Raw genomic sequence first — 24,686 nt, forward strand, 5'->3', positions numbered from 1 at the left:
TGCTAAATAATTTTTCCTTCTTTATCTGACTATCAAATTCTTTTCCTTCAAAGAAACCTGTTTTGAGATGGGAGACAGTGTTATCCAACATATCTAAACCCCATTCTTACACCACTTCCCACAACACTTGAGTCACTAGCAGGGACAAAAGTGTTCATGCTGTTTGCTTATCCCAGCAGCATTGACTTCCTTGTTTTCTCCTTCTAAATTACTGTTGTTCTAACACATAAGAGTTTTAATAAAATAAATCCTTAAGCATCTTTTCTAAAGTCAATTCAGAGAGCTTAACTCCATCCAAAGAAACCTGGGCCAAACTGGATCTAGTAGAGAGATTGGTTTGCTTCAGCTTAACAAAATGAAGTCTGAAAGCTGATAAACATGGTCTTATACACTTAAGGTAACCCCAAGAAAATAGGAAAAGTTACTGTTGCCAAAGGATAATATTGGCTCAATAAAAAAGGACATAAAACAGGACAGATATTGAAAGAAAATTTCTAGGCAACGACATAAATAATTGTTAAACAGACTTTGACTACAAGTAGAAGTGAACTCTGGCTTTAATACAGAGCTTACCAAGTTAATGCAAGGTATCATAAATCATACAATTAGTGTCATAATGTATGACAGCTTATGAGAGTAGAAGACAGGACATAATGATCAAGAAAACTGATTTCTAGCTTCTGTTTGTAAACCACTTCAGGATTCAGGTCTCCTTTACAGAAAAGCGCAAAGATGCTCCGTTACTATTCATATATTTCTAAAAGCTTCAGGATGCAATATATTATTTAAATAGGTCATTACTTCAAATTTGAAATAAATCTGCAAATGCATTAGGAAGATTTTGTATACACTTTAAATGTTAAATTTTAAATGTGTTGCTACCTTCTAAGGAAAATATATCCACAGGTTAGTAGAGAAGTATTTCCAAGGCCTTTGCTTAGAGAGGAGATAGGGAGCTATGCTGTGCCGTACTTCTGAAATTTTGTAGATCACTGATAATAGACACTTTGAGCAATGTCAACCAGCAAGACCAAGTTATTAATTTGCTGAATATTCTCTTTCGCTGGAGTAGTCATGCTAATATCTTCGAGCAGATTCCATTTTCTAGCTACTAATGGCTACTAGCCATCAATGTTGGCTCTTGTAGTTTCACTACGATTAAAAGACTGCAGAAAAAGACCTTGGAAGAGGACAGACATGAGTATAATTCACTTAGGAGCCCAGCAAAATCTATGAATATTACATAAGGCAAGGTCTTTGTACTTGTACTTAAAGAAAAAAGACAACTTCATTCTAATGAATGTTCTTTCCTGACAACAGGTTACTAAACCAAACTGGATGCAGAACAAGTTTCAGAAGAATTCTACTGCAAAAGAGTCTTCAAGAGCTGTTGCAGATGTGAGTGGGAGGCAGAAAGATCAAACAAAACAAAATTAATAAGGAAACGTAAGCCAAGAGTCTATATGCTACCACAGAGACTTGCCAAAAGTTCCATTCAAAATCTATGAAATGAGAGGCTACTCTGTGGCCTCCAACTATTAGAAATATACCATTTATTTCAAGTTTAGTGTTAAAGAAACAAATGAAGCGCTTAAGATAATTGCTATGATTTTAACCTACGTTCATTAGAAGGGCTTTATAGTACTCTAACCTTGAGAATACTGTCCATATGTGGTGATTTAACCCCAGCTGGTAACTAAGCACCACGCAGCTGCTTGCTCACCCCCCATCCCCCAGTGAGATGGGAAGGAGAATGGAAAACAACATCATGGGTTGAGATAAAGACAGTTTAATAGGATAACAAAGGAATATGAAGGTGATGATGATGACAATGACGACGATGATAACAACAACAGCAACAAGAAGTGATGCACAAATGCAGTTGCTCACCACTTGCAGAAAAAAACAACCTGATCCCCAGTCTGTTTCCAAGCAGTGAATCTGCCTCCTGGCTAGCTTCCCCAGTTATATACTGAGGAGAGCATGATGTTATATGGTAGGGAATATCCCTTTGGCCAGTCTGGGTCAGCTATCCTGGCTGTGCTCTCCCAGCTTCTTGTGCACCTGGTAGGGCGTGCGAAGCTGAAAAGTCCTTTACTGAGTGTAGACACTAACTACCTAGCAACAACTAAAAACATCAGTGTGTTATCAAAATTATTCTCATCCTAAATCCAAAACACAGCACTATACCAGCTACTAGGAAAAAAACCTAACTTGATCCCAGCCAAAACCAGGACACCACATAATATATTCACAGAGCTTGAAAAGTTGTATTAGCCATACCTTTATCATGCTGCCACTATATATAGTACTTCTAAGTTAATTAAACTTAAAGAGAGATAACAACTTGGCAAATTATTTCACGTACTTGAAAAATAATAATGGATTGCACGACATATTTTAAATCCTTCCATTTATTTGTGTGAACATGTTTCTTTTCCAGTTTTAACATGACAAATACGCATTATCTTTCTTCAAGTACCTAGCTGTCAAACTGATTTATTCTCTAATTTTAATTTTTCTTGGTAAGGTACATTAGGTTTCTCTTTATCCAGCTAGTAAAAAAAAAAAAAAAAAAAAAAATCCAAAACCAAAAAACCCCTGTAGCCTCATAGAGCAGAGTTTAGGCATGCTAGCTGCTAGAAAGTATACATATAAATTAATAAATAGAATAGTTATATAGTTAATGAATAGTTAATGATGGTATAAATATAGTATGTAGTACATACATAGTTAGTGATGGCATAAATAACTTTATTTTTAAAATTTAAAACTCCTTTCACTTTAGATGGCTTGTTAAGGATTTAAAATGAAAGAGTTTGTTTTAGAAAATTAAGTATATTAATCTGTAATTCTTGCTTTAAGATACTGAACAGGATAAAATGAGTAAAACAAAATGCCATGCTCTAACTATACAGTTAAAAGACAGAAAAGAGGAACAATTAATATCTGAGACTGCAAACACAGCAGAAATTGGTAAGTGTTAAAGAGAAGGGAGATGACTTTGGGAAATCATGATAGCCTACAATGAAGAAAAATGACAATTTATAAATACTAGGCTCTTCATATGTTTTGATTTTCCTCATGTCTTTAACTTGATTTTTCATTATCCTGTAACTTTTTGTTTATTTTATTATATAGATGAAACCCATTCAAATAAAAAATCCCACAAAAAAAAAAACCAAACAGAGACAAAGGTATCTCTATTCTGGTGTCACATCACAACCAGTAGTGGTCACTGGGACATCAGCCTTGCCCTCTGATTCAAGAACATTCACTTTGCTGAGGCATACATGGATAGTGCTATAGGATCTATGACCCATCACTACATTACTGAAACACCTGAAAATTTCCAGGAGGAAAAATAATCCAATGTCTTATAAACACTGACCTTTTCCATTCTTTGGTCAGCAACTTCAGATATTAATGCAAATTGTTATTCTGCTGGAAAACAAGACTCATTTGCACTGTCTTCAGATTATTAGAACACTGCTTAAGGAGGACATTATTCTGGAAAATCATAAAATGAGGACTTGGATTAGAAAAGAATTTTCAGATTAATTAATTTGAATTATTGGCACCATTTCCTAAGAGATGAGTCATTTCAATAAAATTGACTGAAAAGGAAATAAACTACTGATTATTTTTTTGAAATCACAAAATGAAATTATGATAGAGACAAAGGGACAATGTTCAAAGAGATAACAGTTGCACTGCATCCAACTTCTCTACATTTTCACAAATCTCTTTGTGTTCTCCTAAACATTTTGTTAAATTAAAGAAGACACCGTTCGTTTTGCTTAATGTTATACAGGTATTTGGAAGCTGATATTTATTTTTGTTTAATATTCAAAATAAAAGCTGTTTATGATCATAAGTAACTGTGTAAAGTCATCTGTTAAAATGCTTAACTAATTAAGAGTAATGTATGATGTAATATTTAGAATTTATAATTGAAACACAATAGGACAACCTGCAGCTCATAAATGGATTGAAGTTGCCAGCATTAGCAAAATGAATTTTAGTTTATACTGTGAAACATTCAGCACTACCATTCGAGGACAGAAAGTTAGTTAGGTTTATATCTGTCCGTCTACATTATTCTATACATCTTGAATTAATTCCAAAAAATTTCATTTAGCTTAGCCTAAATATCTACCGTTAATGGGTAGATACAGAAATGTACCAGAAAATAGGCAGATCAAGAGTTAATTCAGTTAGCTTGAGTCAGCTATTCTTGGTAATTACAACATGTTCAGCATACTTTGTACTTGATACCATGTAGATAGACCATCATAGCACTGAATTCCAAGGCAAAAGAAGTATTTTCAAATTAGGGCTAACACAGTTTCAGAGAGGAATGTCACGTTAACAAAAATAGCTTTACTATCTGAAATAGCTTTCTAATTGGAACAAAAGGCACTCTTCCTTTGAGCTGCTAACCTAGACCAAAAGTACCAAATTTTAAAATATAGTTTAGATGGTCTCAAAACTAGCACATTCCACAAGACAAAACAGTGGTAAAACATGACCTACAAAACTTGAGACCTCTGTTATACTTCTGTGCCAAGAAACAAAATTTTGAAAATTCTGAAAAGACACTGAAAAGTAATCGTGGTTTTCTGAACTTACATTGTGAAACTCTGTGAAATAGTAATTTTTCACCAAATGATACTGAACCAGTTTTCGGTCTCAAAATCTTTTTTTTTTAAACACTTTAACATCTTCCTGATTCAAGCCATTTGTTTTTTTACAGTCTACAGATCGCCAAATATTTGAAGAAGGGCAGAGGGACAGGTTCAGTACAGTTTTATTTCCCCTTTAACATAACCACGTTAAGAACAATAAATGTACATATCACTTACAGACTAACAGCCATCATTTTCGTTCCACTTACCACTGGCTGGCTGCAAAGGTAACGGCAAAGTTCTCCAATGTACTGGATGACAGTCACATTGTACTTTTTGCAGTCACTCCAAAACTGACTAGCTGAGAACTTCTTTTTTAACACGCAGGTTGCACCTTTATGGAAAGAGTAGAAAAGGAAATGAAGCATTTTATCTCTATAGCAGCTTAGCTAGCTATGTTCACTATTTCTACAAAAGAACATAAGAGGAACTAAGAGAAAACTCATTCAGAGAACCATATGATATTTAAGCTGTTTTATTAGATGTGTGTTCAAACCTGGCAGACAAGAAGGAGATGAACCCAGCCTCCTCCTTGGTGAGACAGCAAACTGATAGAGAAGAGGTTAAAAGCAAGACGACAGCTTCTCTTTGTTGGTGTTATAACATTATTCAAAATAGTTTAACTGAAAATATCCAGAAAAGTCAGCCTGACTTAGCAAATCATTTGGGTATCACTGAAACCTCATCTTTCAAAAAAGAAAGTATTCATTGATGCAGATTCAGACAGAATTAATCCATAATCCAAAGATCTTTCCCTTGCTCTGACTTGCCCTTGATGCTGTGTGATTTGTCTGTGCCCAAACAGTACACAAATTAAATAGGAAAAAAGGTGTATATTATCTAATGATACATGACAAAGCTGTTTACTACAAATGTATGTCAGTCTTTTCAAGTTCACCAACATACATTTTAGTTCTACTCCACCATACAATGTTTAGCCTGTACATATACTAATGCACTGTACACACTGCCAAAATACTTCATATGTTCTCAAATTCCTTTTCATCTAAATATAACAGAAATTAAAGACATTTGTGACACAAATGACTATAACTAATTCTTCTCCAGTACCACAAAGATAGCTTGTAAGAGATCCTTTGCTATTACAACAGGCCTCATCCCCAAAATACAGAAATATAAAGCTATTCTGAAAAGACTATTCACTTGATTTCAGCAAAGCATTAGTTCCCCTAATGGCAGTGAACCTAAGTGTGTTTTATTAATTTTTATATTAATTAATTCTCTATTAACAATACAATTAAATGAAATGAGCCCTACCCAATTCAATGCATCCACCGATGCCAAGAAGAGATGCTGCACTGTGATAAAGAGGCAGGGTAATATAAATTATGTCTTCTGCAGTAGCACCAAAAGCCCACAGTCCAGCAGCTCCTTTAAGAACCTGCATGTGACTGATGACCGCAGCCTTTGGAAGACCTGTAATGAAAACACAAAACCATGCATAAAGCTTTTCTTAAAGATAATTCAATTTTTTTTTCCTGTGTAAAGTCTCTAAAGTCATAAAAGAATCAATTCTTTCTTCTGTAACCAAATTATCAGCCACCTGTTCAGATGGCTGTTAATGGACAACTGGCTGTTTAATACAGTATTGCATGTTTGTTCTGTACACATAGAGATACATAAACCGGTTTGTAACCTCATATGTTACTTACTTAATCTGATGTTAAGTCAATTCAAATAGGTGAAAATATGAAGAAACTCTACAGTTAGCACACTATCAAATTATATAGAGCCAGCAAGAGCCAAAAGCATTTACTATACGTATGGACTTCCTTTAACATAGAGACATCACACTAGATCTGTAATGTGACTGTAACGTAATTATAAAGGTAAGGAATCTACACAAAGTAGATCATATAGTGGGTGCTTATCTAAGATGCGTACATCTAAGTCTACCTATTTGTTTTAGAATGCTATGAAGACTATGTAGAATAAAAAAAAAAAAATCCATCAAAAAGTCCACTCCAGTTAGGTTCTTCTTACATGAATTTCCTCAGGTTCAGCACAGAATTTCTGTTCAGCAACACGCAGACTCACATGCAAGAGCTGCTATTCTGGTACCCATTATTTTGAGTAGGGGATGTGTTCTTGCTTCATATATGTTCTCACACACAAATTTCAGGCAGAGTCCTGATAATGAACAGTGAGAACTGTTTAATTTTTAAAAAATGTAACACTTCAGAAAGTTTTCTCACCTATTCTAGCAAAGCTACCACTAATTTGAAGACTTAACTACAGCTGTTAACTGGAAGTGTCATCTACGGAGATTCTAGCTACACCTCAAAGCTATTCCAAAACCCATCGCACCACAGAGAAAAGGGAGTAAGCCTATGTTGCCAATGAACCACTCATAGCAAGAAGTGCTCTACAGAGTCTTGAGTTTTTCCTTCCACCTTTACAGACAGCAGACTACAGACTATGCAAGATACTTCTTTCTTTTAACCAACTTTATCAGTCATTGATTTTAGGGGCAACATTATGCTCTTGCTTTATCAAAAAGTGTGAAAATGCTCAGTTACTTTACATTAGTTATTCCATACTCTTCAAACTAAACAAACCTTATTCTTTTAGTTACATGGTACATAAAAGAAATCCAATGTAAATTAATGTAATACATACAGACACTCAAAAATATTCTAAATTCTACATAACTAAAATTTGAGACTTCATATAGATACTGTGAATGCAATTATAAGAACAAAATCCTCCTACCTGGACAATTCAATAATATTTTTTAGCTAAAACTTCTTACTCATTGAACAGCAAGATCAACCATATTTATACTAGTAGTATTGCAAACATGCCTGACTTCTTGGCAATATTTATATCTTCCTATGTTTTTATTCTATACTGGCATTTTTATTTCCTATTTTTTCCCCCAGAACCTGAAGGAAGTAAATTAAATAATTATTTGTATGAGGGAACAAAGCCATAAAACACATCTTCATTTTAAATCTTCATGTGACTAAAACTGTTGTGTTCAGCTGAATGAGAATGCCAATCTGCTTATCTTAACAACATTATGCTGCTTTTCATGTCAGTGATCAGTTTTTTTAAAGTCTTAGCTTCTTAGCTGCTGCAGCACTGGTAATAAATTCAGCCATCTGTTTCTAAACTAAAACGCTAGCAACTTAATCCTATTTTCCATCTCTACAGTGACGTGCATGGAACATGACTTAATGAAGAAAAACCAAATGTCTATTTGCTTGTCTGAAGATTGTTTTTTAAAGTTCTAGATACAATGTTAGCTATATTAGCTAGGCACTGGTATGTGATCACAAAATAATATTTATTATAATTGTAAACCCACCACAGAAGCAAAATGTTTTATAAACACCTTAGCTGTGAAGTAATAAGAGGTAAAGTTTCTCATAGTATTTGCACAGTGTGGCAGGAAAAAAAAAAAGAAGAGAAGCCCATAAATCACTGCATATAAACAGTCACTTACAAGAAACATGCTTTTTTTATCGCTTCTAGATAAGAAATATGATATTCTACTATGAAAAGATGAACCAAAAGATTAGAGCTTTGGAAAATCAAGTTTCTGAATGAAAGCTGAAGGAAAATATAGACTCGTTAGCAGATCTGTACCTGTTGTTCCTGAAGTAAATATATATAAAACAGATGACTTGAGGTTGTTGGCAGAACATCGATTAACTGGAACAGGATCTTCAGATGCAGCCTCTATTTTGTCTAAAAGGGTATGCACACTTGGAAAAGTGGAGTCTTTGGTCATTATCCAAACACTAAGGTCTTTTTGGAGGTTAGGAAGAATTTCTTCCAGTGTCCCAAGCAAATCTTAAAAATTAACATAAAATAATGTTACTTACACTATGTCTTCACAAAATCAGCAAATTAAGTATTTTTCCTCTGAAAGTTTTACTTTTTCTAACAGAAAGAGGAATGACAGTCATCTCCATGGACATAAATAAATTCAATAAAATAATGACAAACTAGAATGAAAATTCACTGAAAATAGGATATAATGTGGTAAAAATACTGCTGAAGCCACAAGGTCTAATGGTCAGTTAGCCCTCAAGGCAAAATGATGAGCCTTGATTACTAGCCACTGCTTCCCACTTAATTTTGGATAACTCTTGGTCATTGCTAAGACCAGAATGAAGTGTAGTTCAAATAAATGATGAAGAAATTTGTTGAAGATGCAAGGCAAATGTATACACAGCTGGTAACTACAGTGCAGATTTCCCCGGATGCCCTCACCGCCAATCTCTCATCAAGCAGCACTTTTTTCAAAAGCACAGAAATGACTAATTTAAAAACAAACACACAAACAAAAACCTGTATTGTGTATGTAGGTACCTGAATTTCACAGAATAGAAATATGATACTAGCCTGTGGCTTACTCAGACACTGCCAAAGAACCATGTGGCTGTTCAGGTAGTGGTTTGAGTGTTTTAGATACCTTAATGAATCCAATTTTAGGTATAACAGCCAATTTTTTTTTTTTTTTTTTTTTTGCAATCATATGTTCATTCACTGAAGCCATTCCTTCCATTGGCTTTTACCTGAATATAAATACAAACTCACTTTTATAAAACAAAACCAGCAGCATAACCAAGATCTATTTTGTTGGCTTATCAGGAAAGAATCCATGAGATTCTCACATTAAATAAAAATAAAAAATATAATAGAGGCCAATCCCTAAGTAAAACATTTGGTATTTATGTTTGTATTTCTAAGCATTTTTACAACTTGTCATTTTCTCAGAACACTACACAGGCATTAAAGTACTAATCCAGGAAAATTCTCAACAATAGGAATAATACTGCTTTCAATAGAACTATTCATATACTTAAAGACTCATTTAAACTTAAGTGCTTTGCTGGATCTCAGCCTATGTAATTAATCTTGCAAATATCCCTGTGGGTATAAATTTATGTTATTGTCTCTGTTTTTATAGATGAATAAACAAAGTTGACATGACTCACCCATAACCTCATAATGAGGCATTACCAGAGCCAGCATTTGAAATCCTGATGTTAACTCCAAACTCATTTAGAAAATATTAAATATGGACACCATTAATAGAACCCCCTTGCATACATTTTACACCAAAATAACTGAAGATTTTTAATCTTTCAGAAAATTACTTTCCTAATGACAGACTGTAGCAACTATTTTAATGATTGATATACTAATCTCTATTACTGTAACACAGATATAGCCTACTGTTGCCAACTAAACATGTCTTAAAAACCTAAAGCATACAGAGTACAAGTTTTATTTATTTTATGTATGTGTAGCAAATAGATCTGATGGAGTGTGGCTTTAAATTTTTTGTATTCTAACTTCCTGCACTGCAGAATGATTTCAGGAAGGAATCACCCAAACAGCCTTCTATTTGAATCATTGGAGTAAGTCCCCTTCCACTATACATAGCAAGAGAATGAAAAAGTGTTAATAAAATGTAATGTTAAGGACAGTAGTGTTAACTGCAGGAAACCCAATGCACTGAACATCAAGGTTCATTGGCATACTAATTCTGTTTTGCTGTTGTACTATAAAACGAGAGTATATTTTTCAAGTAGTAAATATGAAAATACAATAGTAGTATTTCTAATGAAAACCAGCTATTTAATAAACTGTGACAGAAAAACTATATACTTATTACCTTCTAATACTGATTTTTTTCTTCCTTTTATGCAGATAGATATATATATGTCTCCTAAATATAGTAATGATAGTTTGTGTAGGTATAAGTTAGGCTGAAAGCCCAGTAAAAGAAACACAGGTGTTAGAAGTGGCTGGAGCTCCATTTCTGTTCTCAAAAGTAGTAAAACAATATAGCATTCTCTGTCATTCTTTATTGGTGTACTGGCTCCAACTACAGTGCCAGCAAAGATGTTAAAGATTGTTAAGGATTGTTAAGAATTTCTTGGCTCCTTCAGCTTCCAGTAAGCACTGGAACCAGACTCAGCTGTCCATTCTGTGTAGTGTCCTTCTTTACCAGATAACAAACGTGAAGTACAAATATTGAGACAAGCTGCCCAATAAACATTATCATGCAAAATTATCCCATGTAACTAAAGTGTAAATGTAAATGAAATTTCACCTATTGTTTAACTGAAAACTATCCCCTTGCAAAAGGCCTGTCAAAAAAACACTCAGTGAGTATCTGCCTTTTTAAGTACTGCAGTTACCAAAAGGATCATTGTGACATCTCCTTATTTTCTATAGATAAATTAATTCCTTCTTGCATTTCCTTTAATTGTTTTGCTTTTTACATTTTTGAAAGTGATGAAGCTGAAGCTGTATTACCTACCAACTCTAAACTTCTCTACAGAAGACCTTTTTGTTTAGGACTGCACAACATGAAGAAATTCACAAATATTTCTAATTTTTTTAGTATTCAGAAGTTCTAGATAAGATGTGCACCACGTTCTTTGTGTATATGAGTAACATGAAGTGCAAGTCTGTAAAAAAGAAGAGGACTTACCTCTTCTTTTTCTTTTTCCCTCTTTTCTTTCCTTCCTTCAAAGGAAGAAAGATGGCAACTATTAATTGCAACTCTACAGACAATCATTTAAGATTCAAGAATGACAGGAGGGCATAATTCCCTTTTAGAAGACTGAAACATATTTACTCTAAATAATTAAGATCAATCTTCAAATTAAACATACACACTGTTTATTGTTTCTCTAAACACTCGCTCATAAAACCTATGGTTTTTATTGCTGCACAGAGGCTTGCTTTGGTTTTTAACTACTATTGAACTATGAATGGATTATACAACAGAATTCTTCTTACGTGCTCAAGAATCTAGTACTTGGAACAATATGTGAACAACTTGTGATAATAAGTTATCTTGAAAGAAATTGCTAGTTAGACAGCAGAAACAATAACTGATCTCTTGAATAAGAAAAGGTAATTTAAAACAGCTGTATTCAAAGTGCTAGAAATGGAAAATTACTTCTGGAACACATAGGAGCATGGACCGTTTAAAGATAACTCAGTTGTACTAATGTATTTCCAAATAATAGTTCTGATGATAGTCAGCAAATGTTTTGTTCCATGAAAAAAAGAACTTCTCTGCCAGACATTGTGTAAGGCTCCATTGGTCTTTACATATAATTTTGTCCACGTGTCAGGAAAAAACAGCCCTCTTGGAGGTACTATAGTTTGATTATTTTTAGAGGTTCCTGGTATGTGTACTTTACCATATAGGAAAGCAATTATAGTAAAGCAATTTAGCTATTTAAGCTTGTGGTTACTCTCAAGTACTTGTTTGCTTGTTACACTATGAAAGTATATTCAGGTTTTGGTTTATTTGTTCTGGAAGAAATGACTGCTTATCTAAAGTTTGGCAATGTAGTCTATGTGTGTTGTTTACATAGTTTGTATATGAATATTCACCATTTGCTAAATATTTGGCTTCTACTGGGAAAAAAATATCTGTAACTGGTCAAGATGAATATGCTTCTCTCTTTGCTTTTTTTTTTTCCCCTCTTGCATTTAAATCATTTAATTATTCAACAAAAAGTTTGTGAAACTTGTTACATTAAATTTACATGAATACATAACTCAGTCACATATTTTGAGAAAGTAAGGACAAAACATTTTGGTTTTGAACTACTGTCCTAGGCTTCAAGTTGCACAAAAGGTTTTTTATGTTATTTTCTAGCAAAAAAACAATGCAGCCTGTTCGCAGGGATGCAGTCCTACACTGATGAAAGGAATACATCAGATTATGAGATCAACTTGTACTGAACAGAAAGTTACTTGGAAGGAAAACTATCTGAAATGGTTCTTGCATAACTTTGTTGTGTACCCTAGTTGATATGCTCAGTAAGCTATGGCAAGTCCCAACTCTTCCCCACACTGTCTAGCCTCAGAAAATAATTCTTACTTGTACTTGATCCCCCAAGGGACTCCTTACACTCAGCACTTATTCTCACTAAGTAATAACAACAGAAATTAAAAGTCAGACATGGCTCAGGATCAGTTCTGGTATCTTGAAATGCCAGTAAAAGCAGTAAAGGTAGTAAAACAGAAACCGTCTCAGAAATCACAGCTGGCAATGTTTTCCATTGAATGGCCATCTAGGACAGAGACACAGACTAAGTAAAAGCAAGTGATCAAAGAAATACTGTGTCTAACACAGCAGGTAAGAGTGTCTTTTGCAGGAAAGCTATGGTTTCCTTGTCCCAGATGTTTAAATCTAAATAGCTTTTTTGTTCCAAATAGTTAAGAAAAGCTGGGTTTGATAAAATCCATTATTTTTTTCACTCAGTGATTAACGTATGAGAGATTATACTGCTACTTGTATATAATACCATATAACTTTAATCCACAAATACCAAAAAAGACTTTGTTTACTCTTTTTCTCCAGGATGTAGACATACTTTTGTCTGAAATTTACTCCTGCCAGCATAAACCCTGTTCTGAGCTCAGAAGGCAAGAAGTTCAGAATATACTCAGCAGCAGAAACTGCTGATGCCTCATGAGTAAAGAATCCTAGGCTGGAAAATGCTATACTTGAACAGCTGGGAAATGTAATTCTGTACAGAGTTACAGAATCACAGAATGGCTGTGGTTGGAAGGGACCTCTGGAGGTCATCTTGGTCCAACACCCGTGTTCAAGCAGGCCCTCATAGAACAGAATGCCCACATGTGTCCATGCGTCATGTACACTCCCTGAATAGCCTTTGCTATCAGAATTCATGTAAACCAATCTCATGGAGTTCAGTAACACAGTTGAATCCTTGCATCAGAAGTCATGACGGCTATCTGGGATGTCCTACTAAGAGCTGAACTCTTCCAAGTAGCAACACACTGTAAGTGCACTAGCAAATTCCATTTGTACCCTTCTGGTGGGTCAGTAGATTTTAAGTGTTGTTTAATAGTATTGCTGTTATACAGGTACTGTCCAAAAGATAAAATGTAATCCCTTGTTCAAGCTGTCACCGAAATTCAAGAATGAAAGAAAACTCCTTAACACCAATTTAGCATTAAGAAGCAGGCATTTCCTTTATTGCAGCGCTGGGTGTCAGGAGGATAGTTCCTCAAATCAGGCACACCTAATGCTGGTTCTCTTGTCATATTTATACACAAATGTTACAAAGATTACAAAGTGGTACACTCCGCGTTACAATAATTGGTTCATATTTCTTCACCTAGTATGCAAACTAGAACACATGCTCAGTTCCTTTCTCCGCCTCTATCTTTTGAGAAGGTGGTATAATTTGGGTAGGGGGCTTATGGGTCGGTGGTCATGGGGACCCTGGCCCAAATTACCTTTCCCCTAGTTTCTCAATATTTTGGTGTTGGTAATTGTTTGCTATTCACCTCAGAAAGATAAGGATGTTGCTGGAGGCAATTAATGTCCTCCCTTTCTGCAAAATATGTAATAAGGACCTTGAAGTGTCTTGTAGCTCCTCCTTTTTCTCATGATGTATAGCAGGTGCTCGTTCTAAGAATCGTTAGCCTTCTACCTAAAGTAATAATGAATAGTTTCTTATCACATATAATACAAGTAGGCCTTCATTACAGGCCTTTCTTCTTGGCTACATTTTCTTATTATGTATAATATAAGCAGGCCTTCGTTACAGGCCTTTCTTTTTGGCTACAAAGCAAGACTCCAAAGAATAGAAATATTCCCTAGAAAGGACACAGTACCTTAAAAGGTGCCTTCATTTTAAGCAGTACCTTACTGTTCAACCAGTAGTTTTAAAATTAATAAGGGTGGTATAATCTGGTAACAAATGCAGTAAGGATGAATACCTATCATCAAACAGTTCAGATTGCTGTTAGAGTAAGTTAATGCTGGCAGTCCAATAGGGAGAAGGGCACACAGCTTCTTTTTTTTTTTTTTCTCCTTTACAAGTTCCTCATTTACTTACATGTCAGTCAACTGCTGTTTTATTAAAAATGCAGTTTTAAACTCCAACTTTTGACTATCTTTCAAAAAACATTCCCCAGAATGGGAGTGGTGGTAGACAGTGTTTCTGGGAATGAAAGTGTGAGAATGTTACATAACAAATTAAAGCAAGAGCTAAATGCTCTGGGGATGCAGCAGACAAATGAAAGTAGATGAAGCAAAAACTCTCTCTCTCTGCCACAAAGGCAAGTGGAAATACTGGAGAGGAATTAAATATTGGTAAATCAGAGAATCTTTATCTGCCTTACTGTGTTGGATAAGAAGGAAAAAAGTTACTAGATTGTGCTAAATGAATTAAAAGAACATTGCTGTCATAGAAAAAAATTCAACCTTTTAGAGATACCCATTTCATGTAAGAAACTGACAAGAGGGAGAAAATTTGAAGCTTTTATAATATAGCTGAGGCTTAAGAATAAAACATTCAATTGCAGAGAGTTTGTAGAATGCATAAGTCAAATCCAAACACCCAAAACTAAAGTACTATTGGAAGACTCCAATCTAAAGTTAGAAAAAGCTGTCAAAATATGAGAGAATTGTCAGACCGGAAGAAAGTCTGACTGCAAGTGCTGAAGGAAAGACAAGATGATATTAATTGGACCAGGTTACCAAAGCACAACCTCTGAAAAATATGTAGGCACAAAAATGAAGAGTACAAATTACACAAATGAGAGTGATCTTGCAAGAGGCCACATGAAAAACTGAACAAAGCATGCAAGAAAATGCAACCATAAATACTACCCAGCCTATTTGGACAGAGGTATCACATTTGTAAAAAATAAAAGCATTTTGGGAAAATGACAAGATGTACCAAAAGAAAGGTATAACAAATGGTATTGGTTGATGGCCAGCTGAATATAAGCCAGCAGTGTGCCCAGGTGGCCAAGAAGGCCAACAGCATCCTGGCTTGTATCAGAAACAGTGTGGCCATCAGGACTAAGGAAGTGATAGTCCCCCTGTACTCAGCACTGGTGAGGCCGCGCCTCAAGTACTGTGTTCAGTTTTGGGCCCCTCACTACAAGAAAGACATTGAGCTGCTGGAGAAAGAATGGCAACGAAGCTGGTGAAGTGTCTGGAGAACAAGTCTTACGAGGAGCGGCTGAGGGAACTGGGGTTTTTTTAGTCTGGAGAAGAGAAGGCTGAGAGGAGACTTTCTCACTCTCTGCAACTACCTGGAAGGAGGTTGTAGTGAGGTGGGTGTTGGTCTCTTCTCCCAGGTAACAAGAGACAGGACAGGAGAAAACGGCCTCAAGTTGCGCCAGGGAAGGTTTAGATTGGATATGAGGAAAAATTTCTGCATTGAAAGGGTTGTCAAGCACTGGAACAGACTGCTCAGTGAAGTGGTTGAGTCACCATCCCTGGAGATACTTCAAAAGACGTGTAGATGTGGTGCTTAGGGACATGGTTTAGTGTGGACAGGCAGTGCTAGGTTAGTGGTTGGACTTGATGATCTTAAGGGTCTTTTCCAACCAAAATGATTCTATGATTCTATAAGCTGGAAGATGCAATCATCTTACGCAGAGAAAGGCTACACTACCATTCTGAGCAGGGAAGATTCACCAATGAACAATTATCTGTGGGAACTGTTCCAGATATTTGCAGAAGGTGGAAGGTTTCGTTCAGCAGAAACGAAACCTTAATGTTAAATAGATTTGAATACAGGTTCCTGATTTGATGTGCAATTACAGACAAGAATTTCAAGAGTAAATTTGGTCTTGCTGAGCACAGTTAATGGTCAAGTTGTTAAGGGGATGACTTCTGCTGTGCTGCAGTATATGAACAAGATTGAAGGTCATCCAAAATATTGAAAAGATAGTTTTGTAACTGTTACAAGAAATGGAATTGCTAAGCCAAGCCTTTATTTGTTTGTGGAGTGTGAAAAAACTACATATTTTTGAAAATTCAAATTTACACTATCCAGAAATAATGCCATTACATACTAATCTCTAAAAAACCAATCTTAGTTGCAAACATTTTGCCTGACTGCGACAATGATAGATAATGGACCACAGTTTGATTGTTTTTAGTGTAAATATTTTGCAAAAAAAAAAAAAACAAAAAAAACCCCCCTATGTTCAAGCTATGCACAATCCTGTGGAAAATGGTGCCACAAGAGCAAAACACACAAGAAAGTTCAAGTTATGCCTACTGATAAGGAAAAAGGTAGATAATTCTCAGAGATCAGTTAAACATAACTGTGTAACCTCAGTTTTAAACACTGCCCTGCAATTTTTATAAACATTGGGGGCAAATTATTATGTACAATAATTATGTATAATACGTTTTTGTTTCAAGAGTGGTATGAATTAGTCCTCACAGCCTCTGAATGGCAATAAATCTTCAGTTCCAAAACCTGGACTCCTTTGGAGAGGCTCTTTTCCATATGACGTGGCCAATAAACAAGGACATAACAGAACTTCAACTTCTTTCACAGATACAGAGAAAAAAGAGCCTCTAAGTCCCAAAGACGAGTACTGTGAAGCCTTGCAGACTCAAGGGATTGACAAACTTAATGCAGAGACTAAAACTGATTAATAAAGTAAGAAGACCAACACATAAAAGACCAGCTTAGAGACTAATTTGTTGGTATCTCTGTTGTATCATCTGTCTGCACATAGCTATTCTTTTGTGAGCCGAGGCAGACACCTAGAACAAGTTCAACATAGTCACTCTTACTCTCAGCTGCACAAATTGAGTGGAGAAACACGGACCCCGCCCCTGCTTTGCAAATACTTTTTTTCATTTGTTAGTTAACCTCTCATTTAAATAGACTACTCTTAGATACAAATTTTGATCCAAAGTTCTCCTTCACCACAGTCAATGAGCAAGAATTTCTTAATTCTAGATCTCAATACATACACTCAAAAGCACATATTCATGACAGGATGTTAAATGAGATTTTTTTTTAAAGTAAGAAGGCAAAATTAAAACTTGTCACTTCAGAAGCATTGTTAAATGCTTTCTGGGTTTATTATGTAAACTGGCTTTTGTTTCATTAGCTTGTTTTAATTACCAAGCATTCTTAAACCAGCATATAATACACAATTGGAATGACAACACTTATAATTAAAAAATATGCAAGGGAAAAATATTAAATACATTTTTGAAAGCACAAATTTGTAGCAGCACAGAACAGATGGAAGGAAATCCCACCACTTAGGTGTCATGGATGTAAAACCCCACAACCTGTGTAATAGGAGTAAGGCAAGAAGTTGTGAAATAGAAATAAGGCAGACTAGACTTGAAATAATATTTTTTATAAAGGCAGGTCAATATTAGTATATTTATATTTTGAAATATCCTCCTCCAACCAAATGTGAAGATGCTGTGTGATCTTGTAGCATTGCACGTTCACTTGCACTTGATTATAAATGCTGAGGCAAGTTTAGGTTTTGGATCTGTCTTCAATTTACACATCTCTATAATTGAAGCCCAATTTGAATATACAATGCATATTATGCCTACATCAAGATTTTAAATTCTTTTCTGGCACTTAATAAAAATGTAATACTTTGGAAACTTACACAACACACACTATTATCTCCTATTCAAATACCAGAATTTCTTCTACAATCCAATGCCCACATTAAGTTGGTTATTACAAATCAAACTCCTATGTACTACACCTGTAAAAAAACCCTCTCAATTTTAGTCCCTGGAAGACTATTATACCTCTGCAAACAGTTGCACAGCAGAGGCTGTACAGTCTGAGCTTAGACGTTCTAGTTTGTGTGTACCTGATCACTAGAAGATGGGGAGGTAGTACAGAAGAAAGTCCCTAACTTAAATAAGATTGACTATTTAAAAAGGAATGGGAAATTATTCTTAATAGATCACTTAAAACTTTTCTGAGACACATTAAGCAACTACTGAAGTGATTAAATGCTTGGAACAAGCTGTGCTTAGATGTTGCAAACATTGCTTCAATGCACTTTTTTTTTTAAGAAAAGCTTAAATGGATATCCCCAGAACATGGATATACTTGATTCTGCCTGAGAGGCTTAAGCTTTATGATCACCTAAGGCCCCTTTTAGCCCTGAGTTTCTTTCATTCCGTGAACACCTGAAAATTAGGTTTTCAGTAAAGGACCTGCAGAGACATATGGGATATGTGACACTAAAAGCTTTGGATGTACAAATCAGGTGTATACTCTACCTGCTCCCACCACCAGTATCTTGGGCTCACAGCTACTGACACAGTGCAAGAGAGATCTGGAGCGGACATTGAAGTTGAAGAAAGCCACCACGCAGCCCAGCTTGGCCAGTCCAAACCACACGTGGATGAAGTCTGGCTCATTGCTCATCAGCAAGGCCACCGTGTCGCTCTTCTTCAGAGCCCCATGGTGCAGGAAGACCTGTGCTATCCTGTTACTCCTCCTGTCCACATCCCGGTAGGTGTGCACCTTTCCTTCATAGATGAGGAACGGCTTGTGAGGCTGCTTCTCAGCCAGCTTCACAAACTTGTCCAGGATGGTGACAATCCTCCCTTGCAGCCGGTACATCTCCACTCTCAACCCATACATCAATACTTTCAGCAGGTATCTCAGGTCAGCCCAGAAGTAGGGGAAGAAGAGTTTCTGGATGAGGTGCAAAGAGACAATCGCAGCGGCAGTGCCATGCACCCAGGAGGGCAACACTGGGAGTGGATAAAGGTCGTCCCAACCGCTCATCTCCCTACAGGCAGGCGGCTTGACAAGCGGAATCGGGACGTGGTGAACAGTCAGGCAGGGTGCGGGGTCTGAGAAGAAAGCTGGTAAGGGCTGAGGCTTTTCCTGCCCTCTTCTACTCCAGAGAGGTGCGCCGCTGCCCAGGGAAGCCCGCACCAACTCTCTGTCAGGGTGCAGCAGGGGAGGAGGAACCCAGCAGCCGACGGAGACCGCCAGCCACACACCTCGACGCCGTCGCCCACGTCAGGCTACCCCGCTGCGTCGGACCCCGCACCTTCAGGACGGCACGCCCCGGCGGGAGAGACGAAGGCAGGCAGAGCGGAAGCTCCTGTCCTCGCCACGCGCGGCTGAGGTGAGAGCTCCCCTTGGCCGCCCTTCCCCCCCTTCCCCCCCTGCGACTGACGGGCAGCACCGAGCAACTGGCGCGGCAGCAGTGGCTGCTCCCTGAGCCGGTTGCGTAAGGCGCGGTCTGCTGCCTCACCCCACCCCCGGCGGCGGGAGCGCGGGAGGTGGGCTCCTGGGTAAGGCGGCGGCCGAGCGTAGGAAGCCTTGCCCGGGGATGGCCCTCGCCGTGGCGAGCGGCGGCAGAGCGAGGGCCTGGGCCCGGGACCCTGGGAAAGCGGTGGGACGCTTCGGGGAGCTCAGGTGCCCTCCCCCGGGCTGTTCGCTCGTTACTTGAAGCGGTTTGGCCCCGGGAGGTCAGTTACACCGCTGGTCCCTGGGGCTCGACTCCACGTTGGGGCGTCGCGCAGGGCTCCACATCCAGGCACTATCACCACAGGGGCCAGGCCAGCCCGCTACCTATGGTTACACACCACATGGGCCTCAGGAGCAGTTTTAGACTGAGGAGATGAGCGTTGCAACTAGTGCAGGTCCAGGAAATGCCTTCAGGACTGCTTTAGTGCACCTGGAAACTGGGGGCTGTCCCAAGGCCATGGGTCAGTGTACCATGCAAACATCTTCTTTGTGCTGGAGGGATGCTGCTGGCAAGAAACAGTCACACCTGAACATGGTGCTGATCCCACTGCTGCTGAGGTCTGTCACCCTAAGCACATCAACACGCTGATGGCTCTCTGCCATCCAAAGGCATCTACTGCTGTTGCCCTTGGTGAGATGCATGTGATGTTCATGTGTTCACGTTTTAGTGCAGCTAAGTCTGGACTGAAGTGGACCATGAGAAGCTGAGGTCATTTTACACCTCATGTAAAATGAGGAGTCACATGTTTTCTGCCCGTGTGTTGGCCACAAACAATTTGAATTCATTACTCTAGTGCATCATGACAACAAAGGAGAAGGTACTTACTTATTTTAAAACTAGCCTATAGTAAATGCATTTTTTTTTACAGGATACAAATGTGCTTTTGAAAAATTGTGAATTTTCTAAAGTCGTAAGACCGTAAGTACTGGTAGTTCACAGTATGAACTCCTGTGTCTGCCTGTTCCCAATATCACACCAGAATAATCTAGCCTCTTGCATGTTCCTCACCCCTTTCCTATTGTTTGCCTCATGTACTGGGCTAGTGCTCCAGAGTGTTATCTTGACTTGTGCTCCAGAGTGTTGTTGCAATATCTGCAAGAATGTACTTCTTATCCATCCAATCGGCACTTGATATTCAAATCTTTTTCCTCCCCAAAATGATATGTCTTAATTGTGAGATCTGAAAACTGACAGTGTAGCCCTTGTTTCCATTGTCTTCTTCAGATACCAAGCCAGCCTGCTGTATCATTTATGCACTTTGGAGTCAGTGAGGTAAATCTTCCTTCTCTGAATAAAGAAGAAATTTATGTACCACAGGATACATCTTCCAGACTCACGTTGAATTTTATGAGTAGCATGGAGGGAATCTCATACCTGAAAGGATATGCTAACCTTCTTGAGACTGTCTAGCACACATGTTATTAGAAACCCTGAAGAGTAGTAAAGCCTGAACAGTAAAAGCAACTTGTCACTCAATTATTTCTAGAATCCTCCCTCACTACATCCAGACAACATCCCACAATTTCTGCTCTGCAGTTCTTCCAACCACTGCTTGTGCTTCCATGCTCAGAGCCTTAACAGCCCTGACAGACCTTTGCTTCTTTAAAACATTTATATGATATCCCATTCATCCAGACTGCATCTAGCCCATTGGGACTGTCTCCTGTTCTGCTAACCCCCTAGCCATTCTTCTTTGCTACCAGTTTACAGTTTCTTCTCCTTTTTTTCCTTTTTCTTCCTTTTTTCCCCTTCTTTTCATTTCTCTCCTGCTGTGAATATCAGTCACTCTTTTAGCCTGTAAACCATCCTATACTATGCAGCTTTTCTTTCTAGGGCAGATGCAGTTTGCATATGGCAAATTAAAATGTTTACTTATTGGAAATACATGTGACAGTTACGGTTTAAGCATTTCATACATTAAGCAAATGGCCTAAATTTGTCCAGAGTCCTCCTTACAAAACTTAGAACTTACTTTGAACCATGGCGTTTTTCTGTCAAAGCTTGCTTCATCTAACTTTGGTGGGTTTCTTAGCTAACCCAGGTCACCTCAGTAAGAAACTCCTGTCAGCTTCTTCCCCTCTGCTGCCCAAATCTTCCTCTTTATGTCTAAGGATCTTCTTAGCCTCTTTTAGAGGCAACAGCTGCAAAAGAGCTGAAAGGATGATCTGTACTGATAATGAGGAACTCAGTTTCCAGGCAATCAAATTGAGGAATGTATTGTTTCCGGCAAGCCCAGGAGGCCTGCACTCTGATTAAACCACAGAACAAATGACTTATTAAAGGACAAAGGTGCCCTCTCACCAGAAAAGGATGACAACAAGGTTGCAGCATATCACATATGCCATTGCTCTCGTGTTACCAAATAGGTGGTAGGAAAACAAGGAACTAATAAAGAACTCAAGGGATGTAATTCAAATGCTACAAATAGATTCCTGAAATTGTCATGTTATTACAAGATTTTTACCTCCACAGATTTCTGTTCTACAAACTCAAAAACTTGTAAATCACCCTAAATCACAGTGCACACTGCCTTTCTCAATGTTTGAAAAAATGACTACATAAGGCTCATAACAGAAGCAATGGATCATTGATTTTTCAGGATTTTTGGCATATCTTCCGCATCATACAGTTGAGAGTTTATTGTTGAGAGAAAAGACTTGATTCAGCCAGAGCTTTTGAAGGTAGATTTTGTACTAATCCCCCACTAATCTTAGCAGGAAAAGTTGCAGTTTAGTCTGATTTTTTCCTGCCCTTGAAACTGAGGAACACAAGGAATAACGGAAATTTAATTCTGGCCTTTTGACTCAAGCCAAAGCTCAGCTTCATGCTCATTTTTCCATGTCACCATGTCATTTGAAAAAACTTTTTAGCTCTTGTGTTAACCTTCAGAATCGTATGAACTGTCTCTCCTGTGGTCCTGTATGCACTGAAAATTGAATGAGAGGATCATGGAAAAAGATGAGCTGAGGCAGCAACAAACACGTTGAACAGTGGCAGGCAACAGTTTCTTAACACTGTTCTCAATACTAAGTACGCTCCTTATTGTGGGACATTTCCTTTAGGTCATTGCATAGTCAAACTATGTTAAATCATGAGTGGTCTTTCTTTGTCAGCTCCAACTGCAGAGACAATCAGTTTAGCTCAAAACTCTATGGTTTTGACTAGTTTTTATCTAGGCTAAATCATTTGACTTTGCCCCAAAGCAGAACAGGCACTTGAAGAGTTGACTTCTGTTCTCAGCTGGCTCTAGTATTGTTATTTTCTGTTTTCCTTCTAAGACTGAGGCCTGATTAAGAATATACAGACACAGCTTTGTTATATGAGTGCTGTCTGGACATCCATTGGAAACAAATTTAAGCAAATTAAATAGTGCAGAACTAGATTACAAGTAGATTTCTTGGCTCTTTAAAGGCAGTAGGCTAATAGTTTTTTAATGATACGGTAGCGTTCCTTACTTGTAAGGTGAAATGGAGGTATTTGTATATGTTGTATCCTGTATAGGGGTACATTTACAGGAAGACAAGTATTTTGTTTTGTGAGGAGATAGAATATTAGCTTGCTTTTCTTAGGTGAAGGTAACTTAATGAGCCAGAGTTTGGTTTTTAGGGTTTTTTTGGATGGTTGGTTTGTTTTTCTTAATAAGTAAATTAAATGCTACAGTAACCTGTGCTTAAAATAATGTAAAAAACCCTACCTGTACAGTTATGTGGTTGGCTAGAGTTTGCCATTGTTAACTGCTACATAAATGTACATAAATAATGATAAAGGGAAAGACTGTGAGTTTTAAAGAAGATGTGTACTTACATGTTGATTTGAAAGAAGATAGAGGGAATTTGAAAGATACTTTTTTTTGCAATGACTACTTTGAAGAAGGCAGAAAGAAAGCTGAAGTGGAGGCATTCTTGCCCTGTAGTGCAGATGTCACAAGAAATGAGAACAGTAATTCTTGAAGAGTCAGATCTATGAAAAAATCTGGATATACTGATGAGAGTGAAAGGAAAAACAATAGATGATAGGTAATTGATAGAGCGCAAAAGGAAGACAAATCCAGAATGGCCTGTGGATGACAGATATATTTTAAATATACTGTGCCATGAACTGAAAATCAGATAGGCAAGTGAGCAGGAGATTGCATTTATTAAGGTGACCAATCACACACCACCACAATCACATCACCAAAGACATTAATTGTGAGAACTGAGAGAAAGAATTTTGTGCTTTAGATGTTATCAGTGCTGCTAATGCCAAAGAATAGAAGTGATGAGCAAGATTTTAATGTAAAGACTCTGATACTCTGAAGTACTGAGTTTCAAAGGAAAATTGTAGTTTTGTCATTTCTGATTGTCCCTGTTCCTCTCAACTGTGCACAGAAATTATATCAATCCTCTGTACTCATGTCCAAGTTTCTTTGTAAAGTTAACATTCACGTACTTCGTGTCATCGTCCCCAAGGGAGGAAGGAAATTTCTATAGTGCATTGAGTTGTCTTTCAGTAATTTTCTCATTTGTTATAAAAATGGATAAACTGAGGCCAGACATTTCAGAAGACAATGAAAGAGACATGGAATTCAGGTGAAACAATACTGGAATTGGATTTGATCCCAGCCTGTGCCAGAATTCCTGTACGATACTGGATTAATCACTTACACCCTTCCCAAACTGAGTGATTTAGCCTAGCTATATGCCTAGCCTTGTACTTTACCTCTTAGATTCTTGATTCAGTGGTTACCCAAACAACTATAAATTAAGACATGGGGAGCAATGCTTTGTATGCTATGCTAAATGGAATGCTGAAAAGTTCAACCCTTAAAAATTATCAGATGCGTTTGATTAATTTTTCTAAGTCGGATTCAGCTCGTAGGTATTTGTGAGGTAGATGGATGTCTACATGTGAACATTGGTTATAATGGGAGCTTGCACAAGAAGACTGAGTATGACT

The 24,686-nt window shown here is 37.4% G+C and overlaps 1 protein-coding gene across 3 annotated transcripts in view; it reads right to left on the reverse strand.

Annotated features, from left to right (window-relative positions):
- The window catches only part of LOC104642356 (long-chain fatty acid transport protein 6), a 41,188-nt gene extending 21,585 nt beyond the window's left edge, over nucleotides 1-19,603 (reverse strand). For all 3 annotated transcript variants that reach the window (XM_075740116.1, XM_075740117.1, XM_010311312.2), the window contains exons 1-4: nucleotides 18,760-19,603; nucleotides 8,301-8,507; nucleotides 5,967-6,125; nucleotides 4,898-5,022 (exon numbers count right to left, since the gene is read on the reverse strand). In XM_075740116.1, the coding sequence (XP_075596231.1) occupies nucleotides 4,898-5,022; nucleotides 5,967-6,125; nucleotides 8,301-8,507; nucleotides 18,760-19,273 (1,005 nt within the window). In that variant the 5' untranslated portion in view covers nucleotides 19,274-19,603. The remainder of the gene's footprint in view (nucleotides 1-4,897; nucleotides 5,023-5,966; nucleotides 6,126-8,300; nucleotides 8,508-18,759) is intronic.
- Between the last annotated feature and the right edge of the window lie 5,083 nt (nucleotides 19,604-24,686).

Source organism: Balearica regulorum, chromosome Z (assembly GCF_011004875.1).
Source record: "Balearica regulorum gibbericeps isolate bBalReg1 chromosome Z, bBalReg1.pri, whole genome shotgun sequence".
Taxonomy (NCBI): Eukaryota; Metazoa; Chordata; class Aves; order Gruiformes; family Gruidae; genus Balearica; species Balearica regulorum.